Genomic DNA, 23992 nt, shown 5'->3' with positions numbered 1-23992 from the left:
GCATGAGTGAATATCAAATGCATGCCAGTTCCAGGCTCCGAATTCCTACTGAGCCGATGCGAGAGCAACGCTACTGCTTCCCTGCTGCCTTCTATCAAAATGGCGGCCAGCTCACCGCAACATCGGTGACCGAGATGGGGGCTGAAAAGTTCTACAAGTAAGGTTCCCTGGAAAGCTCTGCACTCCACCTGCAGTCATCTTTCCCTCCCTACTTTAAAAAAAATAGATGATAGAAGCGGTGAAAAACCTCCATAAAAACAGTCTATCATTGGCTTGCCTGACCTGATAATGGTACCCGTATGCGACTATCGAGGGTCCGAACCGTCCCAGAGCAGATTACTGCCTCTTCGGCCGCGTTGCGGAGCCGCACTGCGATTACGGCGTTGAGCCTTGGGCAGAGCGAGGAAATCGCGGGAGTGACTGACGCGAGGCAGAGGACGCGGCACCCTCCATTTCCTGGCAGTGTGTAGCAAATTGGTGAGGCGAGTGGAGGCTTGTCGGAGAAAAATTAGGATGTCTGGTGGCAGCGGGAGGCGATGCAGAGGGCTTCCCTTGCTGACTGTGACCCCCGTCCAGCCCCGATAGCACCACTTCGTTTACCCTGGGGAGGAATTTTAATTCAGCGGTGCCTGACTAACATGGCGCCCGTGGTGGACTTGATAGCAGCGCCAGCCGCCATTTTGAATTTGGGGGGCGATTTTATCCTCTGGCAATCTCCTGACTGTGTTGAGACGCCCTGCCAGTGTTCTAAGGTATTAGGACCGCTCAGCGGCCCCGCTCTGAGAACTCCATAAAGGCGCCTGTAAAGAAACGGTCCTGCTTTTTGAATGCCTCGCAGTAGATCCATGGAAACTTTTTACCGAACTACCTACCCCCCTACCCCTCCCGCTCAACTCTTCTCTTCCCTGCCACTAACCTCTGCCCTCACCTGTCCTTGTCCTAGTCCCCACCCTGTTTACCTGTGAATTAACCACGTCATTTGAGAGCTAGCTATTTGGTCTGTTGCCCGATGGAGCTGCCTGGTTTAGCTATAGGGGAGACAGGTCTGGGATTCCCTCCTTGGACGTCACCTACCCAGTCGGTCTTTAGCCAGACTTCCTTTCGTCTCTCCTGTCGTCTCTTTCAGCTTCCTCCCTCTATTTATATCTCTACATCTCTCCTCTCTCAATGTATTGAGACTGAACTATTCTGTCTGATGCCTGATGGGGCTACCTGGTTTAACTATAGGGGAGATGGGCCGTGGACTCCCTCCTTGGTCGTCACCTACCCAGTCGGCCTTTAGACCGATTTCATTTTGTCTCTCCTTGTTTGTCTCTTTCCCTATCCTCCCTTTTCTCACCTTCCCTGTTCCCTCCCCTCTACTCTCCATTTATTTTGCCCTCCATGTTTTTTAAATGTTTCCCATTTAGACCTAGATATTTGGCCAAAGCCCGGTGGAGCTACCCGATAGCTATAGAGGAGATGGGTTTTGGGACTTCCCCTCGACCGTCACCTACCCAGCCGTTCTTTGGGCAGACTTTCCTTAGTCTTTCTGCCGTTTCTCCCTCCAATCCTGTTTTTCTGCAAACCTCTTCCCTTGACACCAGAGACGGAACTACTTTGTCTAATGCCCGATGGAGCTACCTGGTTTAGCTATAGGGGAGATGGACCGTGGATTCCCTCCTTGGTCGTCACCTACCCAGTCGGTCTGTAGACAGACTTCCTCTCGTCGCTACGGTTGTCTCTTCCCTTATCCTCACGTTTTCACCTCACCTACCCCCCCCACTTCTTTTCTCTCTCCTTTCTCTCGTCTCCCAATGTATTGCTGATGGTTTGATTTAACGAGTAATTGTTTACCTTTTTCTGTTATACTGTTAAACCACACTCTTGCACTTCCTTTCGTCCCTCCTGTCATCTCCTCCCGCATCCTCCCACTATTTAGGTCTCGCCTCCTTCCCTCTTTCAAAGTATTAAGACTGAATTTTTCTGTCTGATACCCGATGAAGCTACCTGGTTTAGCTATAGGTGAGATGGACCGTGGATTACCTCCTTGGTCTTCACCTACCCAGTCGGTCTTTGGACAGACTTCTCGTCGTCTCACCGTACTGTCTCTTCCACCTATCCTCCCTTTCTCACCTTCCCTTCCTCCTCCACTACTTTTCTCTCTCCTTTCTCTCCTCTCCTAATTGTATGGTCTATTTTTTTTGTGGGATGTATTGTGTAATTGTTGAACTTTTTCTGTTTCATTGTTGATTCTCATGTAAAGCGCTCGGATACCTCTGGGTCTAGCCAGCGCTATATAAAACTCTTTAAATAAAAATAAAAAAATACTTTAGTAAAAAACTTTATTAGCTCGGACTAGCACCTGTCTACGTGGGCTTCTTTCCAATCCATCTCACTTCCACACAAAATGTTATTCCTATTTCTGGTCAGACCATTAAACATTTCTCAGCAGGAAACCACTCACCAATGAAGGTGCAGTCATCTTACTGCCACTTGATTTAAGCCTCAGCCATTCATAGCTAAGATCCATAGGCGAACATTATTCCACAGTCAATTACTTATTTGGCACACGTGTCAAGAACTCAAACATATTTTGTAACAGGGCGTTTGTAAGCTCAAGAGACAGAGGATTCTTTCAAAAAAGTGTATACTGTAGCAAATAAAATCTTTTCTATGCATTCTAAGTTTTTAACTCCAACTTTCACGAGGTGGTCGACAAAACAAGATAGTAGCAATTTAGGATACTCACCACTTTGCTGTCCCATAATTTGGCAATACTTTTCACCGAGTCCACGTTCAGGTCCACCTGCATCTTCTCCTCCAGATACTCAATAGTCTTGTCATCTTCTCCATCAATGAAGTTATCCTCTTCCTCTTCTGCAGCCTCCTCCAGATCTGCAAGTAGCTCATCAGCCAGAGACATGTTCCAAACTGCACATAAAAAATAAACTACGGCAGGTCAGAAGACAAAGACCTATGATAGGCTTGATGAGGTAGTGAGAGCAAAGTGGGCTTACGTTGAAAGTGGTTGAAAAACTCAAGGCCCATACCTGTTACAAAACTAACATGAAGCTCTATATGTACAAACATTCACGGTGAGGCAGAAAACAGATCAATGTAGTGAACGCCTGCACAGTGACCCGCAAGCTTGGATACTTGCATGACTGACTTCACTTAATCATCACATGTTCCGTATATTGAATGACATTGAATTGGCCAATGAGAAGAACTATAAATTGAGAAATAATTGGTTTGTGGTGGACTACATCAATAGTTATCTTTCATTAGAGTCATTATATTAATGACCGGCTGGTATAATTGTTTAATTATTTTCCAGTGATCACTACCAGGCAGTCTCCATTTCTGACCTGCTTCATAAAAAACAAAAACAAAAACAAAAAACTTTCATTTATTGATTGCCTTGCAGTTCATCTTGGAGCCCGAATTTTTTTTAATGCTTAAGTCAACCAACTCACTGTATCGAGGTTCAACAAAATATCTAAATCGCCAAGCTACAGCTAATACAGAAGGCTGCAGCCAGGCTCCTTCTTAAACTCTTGTAGAACTAATGTTGAGCACCACTGGCTGCCAGTGGCCAAGGGAATTAGATTGAATTGCCTTTAGAATTGCAATTCACACCAGAAATACACAGTGTAGGAAGTGCCTTTCCAACACCATAAAGCTTGAAGTACTAGCCAAATCGATCCCCTGGGAGAGTACCAGCCCATCGCCATAACTTCTCAATGAAGAGGGTGCAGCCTTTAAGCAGGACCTTCTCGTGCCACTCTAAATACCTGGAGCTCGCTTCCACTAATTGATCTCTAAACTGTGAAGTTATGGGCGGGCAGGACAGCAAAAAGACACAGGGATTCTGCTGGCAAAATACTAAGAGTACCCATGCCAGAGGTCGCTGTCCTCTATCATACTTAATATTGTAGAGGAGGAGTGAAACCGCAAGCAGCTGCATAATTGCCTAGTTGACAAATACATACCAAGAGATCACTTGCGTAGAAGTAAGCTGCTCTTTCAGCAAACCTCCCTGTGCTTCAGCAAGGCAGCGGGGGGAAAGGGGCAAAAGCAGTCCCAGCCCAACCCACGCTTGGGCAGTGTGGTGGTGGAGAGGGCAATAAATACCCCATGCCATTGTGAAAGCCAGGATGAACAACTTTCTCCGTCTGTGGGCAAGGCGCATAACTCTAGCAGAGATTACAACAAGCATTGGGAAAGCTAATAAGTATGGCCTTGGTAAACATACAACTTTGTTTTATTTACTTCTCTTTTGCAAACACATTCAATTTACATTAAAAGTGTAAAAATAACAAGAAGGTTAAAAAAACGAACCACTAAACGAAAAGAAAATCGTGATCAGTGCATGTGAGGAGGGCTCCCTCCTAGTCTCTGGTTACCTGTCGAGCCTATCGCCCAGAGATCAATTTTAATTAATTCCTGACCAGGAGGCCCGGGCCATCACCCAGCACAAAGGTGAGGGGTTTCCCAGTAAAGGGAGTCTTGGCTAAATATAGACAAGACCTAGTGCCTATCCCAACCCACCAAGCTTGTACAAAGAATAGGGAGGGGCACATGGGAGGTGGAATATCCAGCATAACAGACATCAACTCAGCTTAGTCATCTTCACTGAGGAAGAGATCACAAACACCTACAGCAACTTTCAAGTGACTTGCCAGGAGATCACAAAATGGGCAGGGAAGCACACTTCCCAGATCCATGTAGAAGAGTTCCATCCCATCAGATGTAATCTGGGGTGGGGTGTGGGGTGTGTCAGAGGCAGTACAGACTAGTTCTCAGTGGTTGTACTCTGGAAGAAAAAAAAACTTACATTTACACTAGAAGCGTGCGAAGACCATATTTCACGAGCTGCGAGTGGGCAATGAACCCATGTAGGACGGCCAGGCCTGCCAGAACAAAGGAGTAGAAATCCTTGACCAAATGTCAATGAAGCTTTTGACACCACTGATCTCTGTACTGGGGTGAATATATGACCTTGTTCTGCATTCTGTCCATCAATAGTTCTTTTTCCATGCTTTAACAGAGCACAGCTATTGGCCTGGCAGTCACGGCTGAAAGTCACCAGAATCGCACAAAGGAAGTACGATTTTATTTTTTTTATTTTAGAAAAAGAGACAGATAAGTAGATGGTTTGTCTGAATTGAGATCGAAAAATCAGAAGAAACGGAATCATGGAAACCTATGTTACAGGTCTCTGCTGCGGGTTAAGCGCCTTGACGCGGAGTCTTGAAAGAGCAGGCCACCCAGCCGCAGCCCCAGTGACGTTCCATGACGTCATGTGCATTCTGGGAGCCCCTGTTTCAGCAGCTCGTCCTTTACTTGCCGTCTGCCGGGCACAGAATGTGTTGTGGCTATAAAGCTCTCACTGATTCCCCCTTTAGGCAAGAGCTCTACCCAAGTGTGATAAAATTTAAATAAACGAAGACAGTGTTCTCTATAAATTGCATGGTGGCAAATTCTGCCGACATTCTTCTGTTCCCGCCCACGCCCAAGGCAGCGTCTGAGACTCCTAAGCCTTTCTGCTTTCAGTGGCGAAGTGTGCTAATGGGCCATTTTCCAGCGGTTAGGGCAGGTAGTGGCTATAGCCAGTCTGGGGTTGGTAAGCGTTGGGCAATGGTGAGGTCCATCGTTGCGCACTCAGCCCCAGCGCTTTAGATTGGTTTAGGTTGGTCTGGTCTGGTCTGGGCAGTGATACTAATCTCACACCTATATAGGCAAGGACAGTAATCTCAGACCTATAGCTGATGTGATCGTAATCTCGCACCAATATCTGCAGTGATACAAATCGCACACCTATATCTGAAGCGATACTGATCTCACACCTATATCTGCAGCGATACCGATCTCACACCTATAGCAAAAGTAATGGTAACATCACACCTATAGCTGCCGTGACAGTCATTTCACACCTATATCTGCAATAATAATGATCTCACACCTGTATCTACAGTGATAGTAATCTCACACCTATCTAAATTAATCATGCTCACATACCGATATCTGCAGGAATACTGATCTCACACCTATATCTGCAGGAATACTGATCTCACACCTATGTATGCAGTGATAGTGATCTCACACCAATATCTGCAGGGATAGTGATCTCACACCAATATCTGCAGGGATAGTGATCTCACACCTATATCTGCAGGGATAGTGATCTCACACCTATATCTGCAGTGATAGTGATCTCACACCTATATCTGCAGTGACAGTAATCTCACACCTATAACTGCAACAATGGTGACTTCACACCTGTATCTGCAGTAATTGTAATCTCACACCTATCTAAACAAATCATCTCACACCTATATCTGCAGGAATACTGATCTCACACCAATATCTGCAGGGATAGTGATCTCACACCAATATCTGCAGGGATAGTGATCTCACACCTATATCTGCAGTGACAGTAATCTCACACCTATACCTGCAATAATGGTGACTTCATACCTGTATCTGCAGTAATTGTAATCTAACACCTATCTAAACAAATCATCTCACACCTATATCTGCAGGAATACTGATCTTACATCTATATATGCAGTGATAGTAATATCACACCTATATCTGCAGTGATAGTGATCTCACACATGTAACTGCAATCATAGTAAAAATACATGGCTATATGTAATATCCACTCAGAGTCCTTATTCCAAAATGAGTGGGTATTGACATTTTTTATGCATTAGATTAATGTGATAAAAAAAACACATTAATAAAAGCCATCACCATTTACAATACAAAACTTACACTAGTACAAAAAAAAGCAATAGATTTCACCAGGGGCGGCTCTAGGCGCATGGTGGCCCTGGGCAGGGAGCGTAGGTAGGGGGCCCTGGAAGAGGAGGAACGCAGGAGCGGAGGCCAGTGAAGAGGGGTGTGGTCAGGGCTTTTGAAAGTGGAACAGAGCCGGAGGCCGCCAAATCCCTGCATGGGGCCGCCACACAAATATGTGTCCATCCTCAGAGGATTATTATATTAAGGATATATATTGGCGTGGTTGCCCCTGGGGTTTGGTGGCCCTGTGCAGGTGCACAGCTTGCACATGCCTAAGGCCACCCCTGATTTCACAATTACAACAAAGTGAGCTATTACCATTTTGCATTACACCATTTGATTAAAGCTTCACAAACGGGGAAAAAAAACGGACATTTACAATGTCAATAGCTCAAAATGTAATTGCGAGACCTATTGCATTGTAAATTCTGGTTCTCTTTACAGGTCTGCTTTTGCCACATAGCACCTTAAGAGCCCACCTCCTGCACAGCAGGAGCAGCCTTTGTAATGTGAGCTCTTAATTGGCCTGTGCGCAAACATACAGGAGCGCTTCTTAAGCCACCCAGGCAAGCACCTTAGAGGGAACGGGGATAGGACTTATTCTCTGGCAGGCGGGGTGGGGAGGTGGGTGGCGGGGTGGGGAGGTTTGGTGGTGGGAGGAGGAGGGCGGGGGGCTGGAGTGGATGCAAGGCGCAGAGGGACCAGTTCCTGGAAGAGCAACTGATGACTTGAGGAGGCACAAGACAAGTTAAGGGTGGGGCCGGGCCAATTCTTACAATAAGCACAATTGAGCAAGGTAATGAGTGAGCTTTGGTTGGGATTTCCTGCACTCTCCCAGTTTCTGGCACCGTGACAACACTGCTGGAGTCGGGTATTACTGTGCATGGGATCTCCAGATTGCATGGGGCATTAAAAGCTGAGACAGAAACCAGGACTGCTAGCAGGCAGGGTGAAAGGGCTCTCACTACTCCGTATACAGATGCAGAGCGGGGATGGGCATGAAAGCAAGTCAAGACTATTTCCAGTAGCGCACGCTTCCAGCTAACCCACTTTCTGCAACAGACCTACTATACACCCCTCAGACTGGCCAGGATCTATCCGCCCAGTCACTCCGATTGGCCCAGGAGCCGTGCGGACTCTTTGCACATGACATCGACTTGCGGTCAGCTGCAGGACTACTGGACGGATCTGACAGAGACCTTACGTAGGATTAATAAACGAAAGATTGCACAATCCCCCATCACTGTTTGCTGGGCACCCTTCAGTTGCCCAAAGAGAAAAGGATACCGTATAGGTTTGCATTGTTGGGGTTAGTGGTGGAGAAATTGGGCCACAGCTATTCGGGAGATGCAGTTGTGGCCATATACTATGCACTGTGAGCAAGCTTTGATGGAGTGGGCTGTAGCAGAGGAAATACAAATGAAAATGGTCCGCACGGAGGAGCATTTGGCAGATTACAGAAGATTCTATGTCAGGACCGGAGGCTTCAGATTATGCTATATCTTCCTTCGCTTTATTAACATAAAGACTCCACAGCAGCTTAGGAAAAGATATAATAAGAACAAAAAATGCTTTAAACATAAAGCATCGACGTAATGTTCAACAAAAAATCAACAACAACTCCCAAGAGTCTCTTTGCGTAACCATAGTCCATAGTCCTATTACTCTGTCCATCATCACTATATAACCGGACCTCTCCTCATCTTCCTCCTCTTTCTTCGCTGCTCCCGCAGCCAGATAAGTGCTTTTCTATTTGTCTTCTTTTTATTGTGATTGATTGTCTTGTGTACGATCTTTTGGGGACTCCTTGCATGGTTTATTCCCTTTCAGAGTCCCCGGTTGCGGGAACGTTCTTCGTTCCTACGCGACTTTATTCCCACTTGTGTGCGGTGTGTACATAGACCGCACGGGGGCGGCCTGTCGTCTCGCCGACCCTCCGGCGCGCCTCCGCGGTGCGAGGGGCCGCGCCGTGGGGTCTGCTTGCGCAGGGGCCGTCCCTCACGTACCCCTCTGACACCTGGTGATCCGGGTCTGTACTTTGCCAATTTTGACGCCCTCTGGGGTCGGTATAGCGGTTCTGACCGCGTGAAGCGCCTTCGGGCGAGATCTGTGCACCTCTTTACCCATGTGTGGCCTAGCGCGCTTGAGGGGTACGTAGACCCGGTCCCGGCGAGGAGGGTCTGCGCGCTTGGGGGTTGGTGCTGCCCACCTGCCACGTCAGCTGGCCCAAAACGTGATCGCAGCCGCTGGGCCTGCCCACATTCGAGAACTTTCTCGGTTGCCGCCCTCTTGGGTGCCCCGCATTTGCCCTTGGTTCCGAGATGGAAGGGGAGTACGATGAGGAGGCTTGCCCCTATCTGCAGGATGATGAGTTCTATCAAGCGGTGGACAATTCAATCTATCGTGTGACGGAGGTGGTTGGGCCCATGGAGGACCGCCTTTCCGCTCGCATCGTGGAGGAATGCGCGAAGCTGGCAGCGGCGCAGGTGCCTCCGTCCCCCGAACTCCCGGGGACGTCCGGCGGGTTGCCACCCGCTCCGAAGAGACCCCGTGGGGAGGGACCTTCATCGGAGGCCCAAGGCGTGGACAAGGGCGCTTTCGAGCGGCTTCGGGACGCCTTCCTGGCCAAGGCGACGGCGGTGCCCCCTGCACCCTTGGTGGACCCTGGCACTTCGGGCGACGTGTCTACGGCACCCGCCTCCCCGATCTACGACTCTCCGGACACGGATGACGACAGGGAGTCGACCCGTTCTTGGCTTCCGACGCCTTCAGCGAAGGAGATGCCCCGAGACGAGTCGGGCATGCTGGACCCGGACGAGATCGTCCACCCCCGATCCGCGGCCTGGGCCCCGGGGGAGACGGTGGCGAAGTTTGTCGCGGGCAGGCTGCGCAAGCCCCTGGAGAAGGAGGCGAGGGGTTGCCTGCGGGGGGAATGCCCTCGGCCTACTCTGGAGGGGAAAGTGGCCATGACCCCGGAATTGGACCCCAAGATGGCCACCTTCCTAGCGAAATTCATGAAGGACCCCCGGAAGGGGATCGACCGGTCCTGGCGGGCTTGCCAGGACAAGTTGTTGGATGCGGTCGGGCCCGCCACGAAGATCCTTGATATGGCGGAGGAGGCTCGAGCGAATGGCACCGCCATTTCACCGGAGGTGCTCTCCAACTGGGCCCAGAGGGTGATCGTATTTTTGGGCAACGCCAACTGTGCCCTGTCCACGGAGAGGCGGCGTTCGCTCCTTATCAAGCTGGATCCGAAGCTGGGGGACCTGGCCTCGTCGGAGGCAGGTGCCGTGGCTCAGGGTGGCCTCTTCGGTGAACCTTTCATCCGCGAGCTGGGAAAGTTCGTGAATACGTTCACGTCGCTGGACAAGGCCCAGTCCAGCATCAAGAAGGTGTTCCACCAGCGTTTTTCTGGAGGGGCCGGTCGCGGCAGGGGCCGCGCGATCGGCCGCGGTCAGCAGACCAACAACCGTGGACAAGGCTCCGGAAGAGGTCAGTACCAGACCTCAGCCAACTACACCAACTTCTACCCCACGAGGGGACAACGCTATGGTGGCAGAGGGTTCAAGAAGAACTCCGGACAGGGACATGCCCCCGGTAAGTGTACTTTGCTTGGATCAAGTTCCGATTGGGGGGCGGCTGGCAAACTTTTACGGGGAGTGGGAACTGCTCACTGCCGACGCTTGGGTTTTGCAAACTGTAAGAGGTTTCCATATCGAGTTTTACGACCAGCCGACTCAGGCGAGGCCCCCGCGCCCGATGGTTTTTTCAGAATCCGACGCGCGATTGATAGACGGAGAGATCTCGGACTTGCTGCGCAAGGGAGCCATCCGTCTATCAACGCGCCACCCACATGGGTTCCTCAGCAACGTCTTCTTAGTAGACAAGACGGATGGGGGCAAGAGACCTGTGATCAATCTAAAAGAGTTCAATGGGTGGTTGGTCTACCGTCACTTCAAGATGGAGGGGATCCACCTCCTTCGAGACGTGCTCCTCCCTCGGGATTGGATGGTGCGGCTGGATCTCAAGGATGCCTACTTGGTCGTTCCCATCCACCCCCCTCATCGTCGTTTCCTGCAATTCCTGTGGGACGACAAGGTGTTCGAATTCACCGCCCTGCCGTTCGGTCTTTCTTCGGCCCCGTGGTGCTTCACGAAGGTCCTCCACCCGGTAGTGGAGTTTCTCAGAAGTCAGGGGGTCCGTATGCTTGTATACTTGGACGACATTCTCCTCATGGGGCAGTGCCCAGAGGTACTGGCAGGCCAGCTGCGACAGGCTGTCGGCCTGCTTCAGAGACTGGGGTTCGTCATCAACGGCTCCAAGTCGGTTTTGGTTCCCACTCAGCAGATCACCTTTTTAGGTTTCGTGGTGGACTCGGTGCAGGCGGTCTTGAGCCTGCCGGGTCGGAAGGTCGCAAAGATACGACACCTGCTTCGGCAGACGATCGCAAGGGATCGTACGTCACTGCGCCATGTCGCCAAGGTGGTGGGCCTTCTCTCGTCCTCCATCCAGGCGATTTTCCCAGGCCCGCTGCACTACAGGGCTCTTCAACGCCTGAAGGCGCAGCATTTGCGCCGCGGAATGGGTTACGATCAGTGGGTCCCCCTCACGGACGAAGTGAAGGAGGAGATGTCGTGGTGGCTGTCTCACATGGAGGCATGGAATGGGCGAGCGATCTTCGGGTCGGCTCCAGACCTGATCATAGAGTCCGACGCCAGCAGGTCGGGTTGGGGCGCCCGGTGCGGGGATTTTTCCACTGGCGGCGCCTGGTCGTCAGAAGAACAACAATTGCATATCAATTGTTTGGAGCTCCTTGCGGGCTCCTTCGCTGTTCGCTGTTGGACCAAGGATTCGGTCAAGGCTTGTGTCCTGCTACGGATGGACAATATTTCGGCGGTCCGGTATGTGAACCACCTAGGAGGTCCCAGTTCCCGCGCCTTGGCGGACTTAGCGAAGGACTTCTGGGATTATTGCCTGTCTCGCCACATTGCGGTGACGGCGGAGTATCTGCCGGGTCAGTGCAATCAGGTAGCGGATTGGCACTCTTGGCATCTCAGGGACGCCAGCCAGTGGAAACTGGATCCGGGAGTCTTCCGGTGGCTACACTCTCTTTGGGGCCCCTTCTCGGTGGACCTCTTCGCGTCCCGTCTCGACCACCAGCTGCCGCGGTTTTACAGCTGGAGGCCGGACCCCCTAGCGGAGGCCACGGACGCGTTCTTGCAGGATTGGAGTCGGGAACAGCCGTTTGCGTTTCCCCCGTTCTCCATGATCATGCGGACGGCGGCTCAAATACGCCGCCAGGGTGCGGAACTGGTGTTGGTTACACCTCTGTGGAGGTCTCAAGTATGGTTTCCGGTTCTTCTGGAACTTTCTTGGGATTTTCCAATCCTACTCCCCCTGTTTCCTCTGCTCCTGACGAGCCCGGATCAGGAACCTCACCCTCTCGTCATGCAGAACGCTCTCCGCCTCGTGGCGTGGAGGCTCTCAGGAGACGCTGGACGCTCCCGGGCCTTTCGGGGTCAGCTGAGCACTTGCTCTCCAAAGCATGGGCGGATAGTACGACGAAGCGTTACAGATCCGCTTGGCTTAAGTGGATGCGTTGGTGTTTACGAAGGGATTTGGATCCCATGGTCGCCGGCCTTGTTCCCGTGCTAAATTTCCTGGCACATTTGGCCGACAAGGGTTTGGCCTATAGGACGATCAATGCTATCCGGTCGGCGATTTCTGCGGGCCACGTTAACATCGATGGCCATCCGGTGGGGGAACACCCTTTTGTGTGCCGACTTCTGCGAGCTGTTCGCCTCTTACTGCCGCCACAACCCAGGTACTCCGTCCTTTGGGACGTCAATTTGGTTCTGAATTTGTTCCTGTCGTGGCCAGCCAATTCTTATCTGTCTCTTAAAGAGCTCTCGGCGAAGTTAGCCATGTTGTTATGTCTGGTTTCTTGTAGGCGCGTCTCGGACGTGCGCGCGCTGGATGTCTCTGCACGCATTTTTTCCCCGGATGGGGTTACTTTTACGGTGGGCCGACGTACTAAGACGTCGTCGCGTTCCATTTCTTATCCAGCCTTTACTGACACTCCTAAGTTGTGTGTCGTGCAATGCCTCAAAGCATATGAGGACCTGACCTTGGATCTACGCCCTCCGGGCGAGCGTCAGTTGTTGATTGCCCTGCGGAAGCCACACAAAGCTGTCTCCTCCCCCACTATTGCTCGGTGGGTGCGATGGGTCATGCAAGAAGCGGGCATCAATACTTCTCTCTTTGGAGCACACTCCGCCAGGGGGGCCATGGCCTCTAAGGCATTCTCAGTGGGTGCTCGTCTGGAGGACCTAATGCGAGCTGCGGATTGGTCCTCGAATTCCACCTTCAAGAGGTTTTATTTTAAGCCGGTGGTGGATTTGGCTCAGTTGGTGGTAAGTAAGCTTTAAACTAGCATAATCTGAAGCCTCCGGTCCTGACATAGAATCGAAATTTGCCTAGCTTACGTAACGGTAAGTTTCAATTCTATTAAGGACACGGAGGCGAGGATTATCCCACCCGGACTACGGTGGTGTCTCTACCCACCCGTATGGCAGTAAGTAAAGCGTTTTCCTTTACATTGTCAGTGCTGTGTTGTTCACTGAATGCTCCTCGCCTTGTTGTCGCATTTCCTGGACCACCTCGCTGATGCTGTTCCTTTTTTGGCAGGCAACGACGGTGCTAAACAGGACCAATGAGGCTCCAGCGTGATCTGCGCGAAGAAAGAGGAGGAAGATAAGGAGAGGTCCGGTTATATAGTGATGATGGACAGAGTAATAGGACTATGGACTATGGTTACGCAAAGAGACTCTTGGGAGTTGTTGTTGATTTTTTGTTGAACATTACGTCGATGCTTTATGTTTAAAGCATTTTTTGTTCTTATTATATCTTTTCCTAAGCTGCTGTGGAGTCTTTATGTTAATAAAGCGAAGGAAGATATAGCATAATCCTCGCCTCCGTGTCCTTAATAGAATTGAAACTTACCGTTACGTAAGCTAGGCAAATTTCGATTGGTATCAATGTGCAGGGATTTGACAGTGTGCAGAGGGGGGCCATTTGTGAACACACAGGAGTAGTAACTGTGCGCCCCATACGAGCCATTGTGGCCCATATAGTGTAAAGTTTCATGTTTGTCGCCATATGTTTCTTTTTAGGACTTCTTTATGCTGAAAACAATGCAATTCTTTTTTTTTTTTTTTAATGACCAAGTCTGGCTAGCAGTTTAAAATGGCTTTTCCAGACTGCAATAGTGGACTGGAAGACTCGTTTTACCTGTGTCACACCCACAGTGGCACAACCAGTGCTGCTATCACTGGGGTGGCACTTAATTACATGCCCTTGGTATCATATACTAAAAAATTTGCAAGTAAGTTAGCCTATACCAATTGGATATAGTTAATGGAACATACACATTTTGGGGTCAAGGCACTGGCACTCAGGCTTGTTAGCAAGACTGTTCACTCTCAGTTGAAGAACCAGCAGCATCAGTCCAAAATCTTGGGGGTGACTATACAGAAAGGCATTTCCTTACACCAGGGCATGTTTGCTTCTCATGGTTGAACCCTTTGGCAGCCTGGTGCCCATTTCGCAAGTTGTGCTGAAAGGAGTTTTTCTGAGGTGATTTATCATTGTTCTTGATCGCGAGCTAAAACCAAGGTAAGTTCATCCCATTCTCTAGTGACTGGGAATTTCCACAGGCTCCTGGCCTCCTCCAAGGCTAATGTCCCACTCTCACTAGTCAAGTCAAGTCAAGTGATTTATATAGCGCGCTACATACCCAGAGGGTCTCAAGGCGCTTGAGGAAGGGTGGGGAATTACTTGTCGAATATCCAGGTTTTAAGTTGCTTTCTGAATGTAAGGTGGTTCTGAGTGAGGCGAAGGTGAGTGGGAAGTGAGTTCCAGGTTTTAGCTGCCAGGTAGGAGAAGGATCTGCCTCCCATGGTGGTTTCGTTGATGCGAGGTACAGTTGCAAGGGCTTGCTTGGAGGATCGTAGGTGGCGGGAGGGGGTGTAGAACGAAAGTCGTGAGTTGAGGCATTCGGGTCCAAGTTCGTAGAGTGCTTTGTGTGCGTGGGTTAGGAGGCGGAAAGTAATCCTCTTGTTAACGGGGAGCCAGTGGAGGTTTTTCAGGTGTCCAGAGATGTGGTCTTTACGCGGGATGTCTATTATGAGTCTGGCTGAGGCGTTTTGGATGCGTTGGAGTTTTTTCTGGAGTTTTGCGGTGGTACCGGCGTATAGGGTGCTACCGTCGTCCAGGTAGCTCGTGACCAGTGCGTGGGTGACCGTTTTTCTAGTTTCGTTGGGGATCCAGCGAAATGTTTTTTTGAGCATGCGAAGAATATTGAAGCAAGAAGATGAGACGGCGTTGACTTGTTTGTTCATAGAGAGTGAGGAGTCCAGGATGACACCTAAGTTCCGTGCGTGGTCCGTCGGGATGGGTGCTTTTCCAAGGGACTCTGGCCACCAAGAGTCATCCCAGGCGGAGGGGGAGGTACCTAGGATAAGGACTTCAGTTTTGTCAGAGTTCAGTTTTAGACGGCTGTACTTCATCCACTCGGCTACTTCTTTCATTCCTTCATGTAGGTTGGTTTTGGCGGTGTTAGGGTCTTTGGTGAGTGATAGTATCAGTTGAGTGTCATCAGCGTAGGAGATGATGTTGAGGTTGTGTTGGCGTGCGATAGCCGCGAGGGGGCTCATGTATACGTTGAAGAGGGTGGGGCTGAGTGAAGATCCTTGTGGCACGCCGCAGATAACTTCGGTAGCTTCTGATTTGAATGGTGGAAGGCGGACTCTCTGAGTTCTTCCGGCAAGGAACGAGGTGATCCATTCCAGTGCTTTTCCTTGGATTCCGATGTTTCTGAGGCGTTGTATTAAGGTGCTATGACAAACTGTGTCAAAGGCTGCGGAGAGGTCGAGGAGGATGAGGGCGACTGTGTCTCCGTTGTCTAGCAGAGTTCGGATGTCGTCTGTTGCTGCGATGAGTGCGGTCTCAGTGCTGTGTTTGGCTCGGAAGCCGGACTGAGAGGAGTCGAGGGATTTGTTGGTTTTGAGGAAGGCGGCAAGCTGGTTGTTGACAGCTTTCTCGATGACTTTGGCCGGGAATGGAAGGAGCGAGATGGGGCGGTAGTTTTTGAGTTCGGTGGGGTCAGTTGTGGGTTTCTTCAGAAGGGCGCTGAGTTCGGCATGTTTCCAACTTTCCGGGAAGGTGGCGGAGTTGAGGGAGCAGTTGATGACGTCTCGGAGATGTGGTGCTATGATGGAATCTGCTTTGTTGAAGATGTGGTGAGGGCATGGGTCTGTGGGGGATCCTGAGTGGATGGAGTTCATCAGGCGGATGGTGTCCTCAGTGGAGATTGGGTTCCATTCGTTAGGATGTTCAAGGGGGGTGGGGGTTCTGCAGAGGGTAGGGTGGGTTGGTCTTCGGGTCGGTTGTCAAAGCTGTTGTGGATGTCTGCAATCGTGTTGTGGAAGAATGAGGCTAGGGAGTTGCAGAGGGCTTGAGAGGGGGTGATGCCGTTGGAGTTGGCTGAGGGGTTGGTAAATTCGTTGACGATGTTGAATAATTCCTTGCTGTTGTGGGCGTTGCTATCTAGTCGGTCCTTGAAAGCGGCTTTCTTGGCATTCCGGATCAGTTGGTGGTGTATACGGGTGGCGTTTTTGAAGGCGTCCTTGGTGCTGGTGTTTGGGTCTTTTTTCCAGGCCTTCTCAAGGGAAAGACAGAGTTTCTTGGATTTCTTAAGATCATCGTTGAACCAGGAGGCCTTCTTGCTGCCTAGTTTGATTTGACGTTTTTTCAACGGTGCTAGGATGTCGGCGCTGTTGGATAGCCATTGGGTGAGGTTAATGGCTGCTTGGTCGGGGTTTGAGGAGTGGGCGGGGGGGTTTTGAAGAAGCGATGAGGAGATCTGGTCGATGGTGATTTTGTTCCAGTTTCTTCGCAGAGTGGGTTGAGGATGGTTGTTGGAAGTGGTCTTGTTGTAGGTAAAGTGAACGCAGCTGTGATCCGTCCAAAGGAGAGCTGTGGTGTGGCTGAAGGAGATATGTTTGCTGGAGGTGAAGATAGGGTCGAGTGTGTGACCTGCGATGTGGGTGGGGGTAGTGACAAGTTGTTTAAGTCCGAGGTTGGCGATGTTGTCCAGAAGGGTGGTGGTGTTGCGGTCGTTGTTCTTTTCAAGGTGAAAGTTGAGGTCTCCCAAAAGAATGTAATCCTCGGAGGGGAGGGCGTGTGGGGTGATGAAGTCCGTGATGTCCTCACTGAATTGTGCACGGGGTCCTGGTGGCCTGTAGAGGAGGGTGCCTCTGAGTGTGGTCTTGGGGTCGATGTGGATCTGGAAGTGAAGGTGTTCAGTGTTGGCGAGATTGACGTCTGAGCTGGTTGAGATGCGGATGGATTTCTTATGGACGATAGCGATGCCTCCTCCTGTTTGGTCGGTACGGTCCTTACGGATGATCTTATAGCCTTCCGGGATGGCAATGGTGATGTCTGGGGCTGATGTGGCGTTCATCCATGTTTCTGTTAGGAAGGCGACGTCTGGAGAGATGGTGTCTTGTAGATTCCAGAGGTCGATGGCGTGCCTGTGGACTGAGCGGGTGTTGAGCAGGATGCATTGTAGGTGGTTGGTGTCAGATATTTGTTTTGTGTTCGTGGATGAGAAGTCGTTCTTGGTGCCGTCGAACTTGCAGGAGTAGCAAGAGAAGGGTCCATGGATGTGTCCGGGAGCGGCTTGGACGCAGTTGGGGGGACGGCCGGGGTTTAGGGCTAGGAGGGTGGAGGTGTCGTATGAGATGCGGGTGGGTTGGGGGGTACAGGGGCCAGGGGGTCTGGTGCTGGGCGCGGTCCAGGCGCGGACGGGCGTAGACGGGCTTACCTTTGGCGCGAATGGGGCACGACCGCTGCGCGCTAGTTCTACTGACATTAATGGGTGGAGGAGGAGGGGCGAGGGGGGCTCAGCTGGGAGGCGGGGCGGGCTCTAGAGGATGGGCTTGCAGGGAAAAACAACAACAACGAAATGGCGGCGTATGGTAAAGCACTAACAACAAAGCGCCAAGCTCTAACAACAAAGCACCACAGATGAGAGCAACGAAGGCACAGTGAAAGTAAATGCGCAACAATTACAACTAAATCTATGCTGAAAAAATGAGGCAGACTAATACTTATCGTCACAGCAGTCACAGTGCAAATAACGCGCTACAAGTAAGATGCCAGATCCCAAGCGTAGCTCAGTGCAATTATCACGTTATGAGTTTAAAAGCAGGATTCCAAGCGCAGTACAACGATACCAGTTCAAGCTGGGAGCCAGGGGAGCGACTGCTCACAGCAGCGATGAGACAGTCACAGCGCTTCCGGGGACGGGAGCGCTATATGTAATCAGTGGGAGGGGGGCTCAGCTGGGAGGCGGGGCGGGCTCTAGAGGACGGGCTTGCAGGGAAAAACAACAACAACGAAATGGCGGCGTATGGTAAAGCACTAACAACAAAGCGCCAAGCTCTAACAACAAAGCACCACAGATGAGAGCAACGAAGGCACAGTGAAAGTAAATGCGCAACAATTACAACTAAATCTATGCTGAAAAAATGAGGAAGACTTTAATACTTATCGTCACAGCAGTCACAGTGCAAATAACGCGCTACAAGTAAGATGCCAGATCCCAAGCGCAGCTCAGTGCAATTATCACGTTATGAGTTTAAAAGCAGGATTCCAAGCGCAGTACGACGATACCAGTTCAAGCAGGGAGCCAGGGGAGCAACTGCTCACAGCAGCGATGAGACAGTCTACCTAAACAGTCTACCTAAACATTTAACGACAGTCAAGCCATCAGTGTCTGATAGACAGCCCAGCACTAGACTTTCAGTGCGTGGCGATGGCCCTTTTGACCAGTACGAGTAACAGATCTCCAAACTATTTTGCCTTTCCCTATTTTGGGGCATGGAGCCAGACCTAGATTCAGGTCTTCATAGTTGTCTAACACTCCCTTCCAATCGAGGTCTCAATGTGTCCCGACTTTCTGCCAGAACTGCAGTACAATACGGCTTTTCCATGAAATGTTCAGCACACCAGTATGGCCTGCATCATAGCGAGAGCAGTGTAAACAAGTCATTTGAATATAATTTGCTCATGAGTTGTGTCACAGATACAGAGGTGCATCTAATTTAGTTGAACGTACTGCAGAGATAGATTTTGAGGTTTTTTTTTTATTTGTTCAGGGAAGCTCCTCCCAACTATAGCAGCGTCCTGTATATCCAGGCGATAAGTCAGTCTTTTGCCCATGAGATACAGTGCCTACAAGTAGCTGTGGGTTGGCACACTGTCTAAAATACCCTATAACTTGTGCATTCCGGCCACTAGGGATCTGGTGTGCAAGAAGTGCCGGCAGGCATCCACTAATGCATCACAGACATAGGTGCCCCATTTTCAAAGGGATTTTATTGCAGCATTGAGAGGTTTAGTTGCCACATACAGTTATAAGGAATTATATAATGAAATGCTTAATGATCAATTGGTACTTCAAATTGTGAATAAAAGGAGACAAAAGTTAAGTGTTGATGGCTAAGTATCTCACTTTCAAAAGGCAATAGAAACAGCCAAGAAGACAGAATACATGTCAGAGAACATGAAGCAAATGGGGTTAAACTCCTAAAATGTTTACAACATACAGGTTGTGACAGGAAAGCACAGTAGGAGATCAGGAACTAAACTACAACCCAAGAACAGAAGCAGGAGTGAAAGTAGCGGGATTTGGTTGTAAAAGAAATATGCATGGTCCAGGTGTGGCATCAAAGGACAGTGTATAAAACCAATGTAATATAGAAGCAAGTGAAAGTACCTCCTACAATGCAACCCCCTGGAGACACATGGGACAGTCCCAGATTGGCAGGAAAGGTATTTCCACTCTATACCGCGCCCTGGTGAATAACACACTGGGCCCGATGGGGACACGGAGAGAAAGGTGGGTACGTGATGTGGGACCCTTAGATGAGGAGGACTGGGTGGAGGCCAGAATGGCCAAGAGGCACTGACGATATCTAGGAAACCGCATCTAATCTGACTTAAATAAGTACACTGTATATACTATAGCCCAAGAAGGTTAAATAAGATGAAGACAAGATTATACCTCTTGTGATTACGATCTCAACAATACTTCGGTACCACCTTCTTCTTATTATTACCACTTCTAGAGCGCACGGCTACCCCCGACAAGGGTGTCCAGATGCTAGCGGCAGCAGGGATATTGCTCAATATAAAATTCAAGGGAGGCTAAACATCCAAGTTTTCTGCATTTTCCAAAACAGTCTGTCTTGGCTTTCCGGATGTGTATTGGCATGGTGTTCCATAAATCAGCTGTTTTTACTGAAAATGAGCATCCACCAATTCTAGTTTTTTTTTTTTTTTAATGGAGGGGTTACTAGCAGTTCCTGAAGATTGGATCTTTTAGGGCCCTGGTCTGGGTGTATTTCTGTATTCTTGTTCTCAGGTATTTAGGACCCTTCTTCCTCAGAGCTCTGTATGCGTAGGTGAGGGGAGATTTGGTAGCGGAGTGGGATGTTCCTGATCAGCCTTGCAGCCTAGTTTTGGATTGTCTGTAATTTTCTGATTAGATATGTGGGAGGGTGATAAGTGCATGCACAACTGTTTTCCTTCAGTCCATCAGGAGAAAATGTCTGACCTGATCTTTTCCGGTAAGAGCAGAGTCAAATTTAAAACCTAGGTTTCTTGCAGATTCTACTGGTACCGGAAAAGGGGTCTGAGGGAGGGGGTGGTTAAGCTCTACCAGCCACCAGAGTTCTGACCTCAGGGGATGCGCTTGGTTGAAGAATTGTACCTCGGTTTTGTCAGTGTTCAACCTCAGACAGTTTTTTGTCATCCAGGAAGAGATTTTGAGCACACACTGTCTGAAGTTGAAAAAGGCTGCATCCGTGTGTTCCTTAAAGGAAAACACCAGCTGGGTGTCATCCGCATAGGAGATAACCTTAACACCCCAATGGTCAACCAGAGAGGCCAGATGGGTGAGGTAGACCTTAAAAAAGCGATATTGGCAAAACTTGTGCACTATACTACAAAAATTGGTGGGTAAGACCGTGGCACCTGAACCAAAGTGGATACATGAGACTACATGTAGCAATGGACTTCCTTATTGCAAGGAGGGACATAACACAATGGTGGCGATCTGCACTGGCACGGCCAATGATTGTATGGAAACATAAGATGGAAAACTGTGCGGAGGTGGAAAACCAAATATAAAAATTCCACGGCTGCCTTGAGAAACATAAGGTTTGGGGGAGAAGCGGGGGGTTGGATGGCTTATTCTTGTAGTCCTACTTTGCAGAGTGAACACATTTTTAAGTGAATTAATTTCATTTATTTGTTGAGGGGCGTTGTACCTGACAATTGTACAGCACTGGTCAGACTGATGCTGTTGTATAGGTCTTAAAAAGCCCCCCAAAAGTGTTATAAAAAAGCATGTGAATGTAGGAGAGGCTGGACATAATACATTGGTTAAAGACGATGACATTGCAGAGAAAGAATATATATTACTATAGTATAGTGTGGAAGGAGTCCATGATGCACCGCTTTGTGACGTGGAAGTTAAACGTTAAAGTTGTGAGGATGTTGGGAGATTCAGATGCTAAGTACACTTTAGTAGGGGAGGAAATGATGTGTATGGTACTGAAGGACTTTACCATCTGTTCGGCTAATGCATACAGTAAAAAATGAATTGAAGTGTTGGTAAGAATGCTGCAATAACATTCACGCAAAAGTTTATGTAGCGAAAAAAGTGGGATGTCTGCTTTTGTTTTTCAAAACAAAGAGTTGGGCATTACCTCAGATCCTAACTATCCTGATCAAGTGCTGCGTATGGGAGGTCAGAGCAAATGAAAATAAACTCCCATGGTGGAAAGAAAAATACCCCAAAGTTTTTACGAATGAGCTTGAGTTACTTAAGGGCTTTAAATGCAAAATAAGGTTACGCAAAGGAGAAAAGCTAAATTTTAGGCCAGTGCTCTTGACCTGGATAGCCGACTTAAAAGAGGAATTGAATAGGCGTTAGAATCAAAGCATAATAAAGCCCACTAACTCCTCAGAATGTTCTGTCCCAGTGGTGTTGACATACAAGGACAGCGATAGGTTGAGGTTGTGCAGCCACGTTGAAGATTTCAATCAGAACATATGGGTTGATTATCATCCTTTGCCGAATATAAAAGGGATGGGAACTATCTAGGAGTCAGTGGCGTTTTCAATGTTAGAATGGTCGTTGGCTTACCACCAGATCGTCCTTTGTGAGGAATCTAAACCCTTAACATCTTTTGTGACTCCGGAGGTGGAATAAAAGTTCTCCCATATGCCATTTGGAATCACTTCAGTATCTGCAGCTTTCTAAAGGGCAATGCACCAGTAGTTGGGAAGAATAGTATATGTCACCTATATTCAGAATTATATTTTAGTATAGGGTAGGGATGGGAAGAGCATAGCATGACTGATCTTTAGGATTAATAATATATATCTTGAAGAAAAGTGGCCTGACCAGTAAAGCTGAGGAGTGCAATATTGGAACTAATGGTGTGGACTATCTAGGTCAGTGGTTCTTAACGTTTTGACTTCCGAGGACCCCCACTTAATTATTACTAGAATCCCCGCTAAACCATTATTGGGATCAAGGGAACGTCATTGGTCATTATTGGAATCCTGGTCCACTGCCCCAAGTAATTTTGATGATTTGAAGCACAAATATCCAATTAAGCATCCAAACAAATACATATGCATTGAAATATTTAATACTGAAATACACATTTTTTTAACTACATTTTAATGGGGTTAGAGATTTTCTGAATTCAATTGTTCCATACTATATTCTGTTAAATTCCCTTGCACTGCTCCCATGAATCAACATCAGGATACCAACTTAATTTTTAGTCTCCAATTTCAAATTCCTTCACATTTACAGAACGTTTTAAACATGTTCAATTTACCATTCTGCTTCTTTATTTATATAGACTTTGTTAACCTGATATTTAGTTTTCTGAGTAGTCTGGATACCCCCCGAGCAGACGACGTGGACCACAAGGGGTCCACATACCACGGATCAAGCACCACTAATCTAAGCCATTAAACTGATAGCGATGCAGTAAGACCAAAAAGAGAATCTAATCTTATACGAGAGGCACTTAGTTTAGCAAATAAAGAGCAAATTAGCTTGATTTTGGGATTGGCAGAATACTTTACCAGATATATTGCCAAATTTGCTGAAAACATGTTGCACATGTACCTACCTAAAACAATACCAGATGTGCATGTTGTGTTGACTGAAGAGGATTTCAAGAAGTTGAAGGAGGACATTTGTGTAGTCTAGAGTTTCAAATCTTTTGATACCAGGTTCCCTAGGATTCATTAGACCAGGGGTCCCCAAAGCGGTCCTGGAGGGCCGGATCCATGCCAGATTTTTGAAATTACTACATTTATCTCAATGGGGATATCCCAAAAATCTGGCATGGATCCGGCCCTCCAGGACCGGTTTGGGGACCCCTGCATTAGACAGACGCAAGTAACTGTGGTTTAGGTGTTGTGTAAGTGCAGGTGAGGGATAACATGGAGGTTGTAAGGTGCATGCATAAAGGGCACCAGGCTGAGCATAACTTTAAAAAAAAAAAAAGGCTATATTTGGGCAAATAAGGGACTTTATTATAACTTTCTCTGTAAGACTCTTGATTAGATAAGTGAACAATAAACAGACTATTGATGACCAGATAGCATGAGACCCAACGCTTGCTTAGTGTATCATGAGGTAATTCAGTTTCAACTCCATTTTGTATTCTGTCGCCATTTTGTGTTGCCCTCATGCAGGCAGCTTGGTAAACCGAGTGTTTTTGTCCTTTGTACTGCCACGTGTTAAATAACCTCCCCTTTCTTGTTGTGAAGCCAATTCCAGGAACTAGCCAAACTGCCTAATCCTTGTCTAGACTGACTAATCCTTGTCCCAACTATCTGTTGGCCTTCGGTATTCTTTCCCTGCATTAACCTATTTTGCAAGTTGTCCTTTGAAGCACACAAACATGTCCTGCCATTACTGATTGACCTATAGGTGCTGTCATTGATTGACTTATGGCAGTGGTTCCCAAACTTTTTCAACCCATGGCTCCCTTGGCTTATTGATCGTTTGCCGCGGCTCTCTATTATTATGTGACATTTTTTA

At 48.6% G+C, this 23992-nt stretch overlaps 1 protein-coding gene across 2 annotated transcripts in view; it reads right to left on the bottom strand.

Annotated features, from left to right (window-relative positions):
- Positions 1-23992, bottom strand: part of PRPF31 (pre-mRNA processing factor 31) — a 398971-nt gene that overhangs the window by 318577 nt on the left and 56402 nt on the right. The window contains exon 2 of one of the 2 annotated variants that reach the window (XM_086930323.1): positions 2732-2931. In XM_086930323.1, the coding sequence (XP_086786449.1) occupies positions 2732-2905 (174 nt within the window). In that variant the 5' untranslated portion in view covers positions 2906-2931. The remainder of the gene's footprint in view (positions 1-2731; positions 2932-23992) is intronic. The other variant, XM_086930322.1, reaches the window with a different exon arrangement.

This window comes from Lissotriton vulgaris, chromosome 7, assembly GCF_964263255.1.
Source record: "Lissotriton vulgaris chromosome 7, aLisVul1.2, whole genome shotgun sequence".
NCBI lineage: Eukaryota > Metazoa > Chordata > Amphibia > Caudata > Salamandridae > Lissotriton > Lissotriton vulgaris.
Note: the sequence above shows the minus strand (reverse complement) of the source record. Positions and strands in the feature narration are given on the sequence as shown.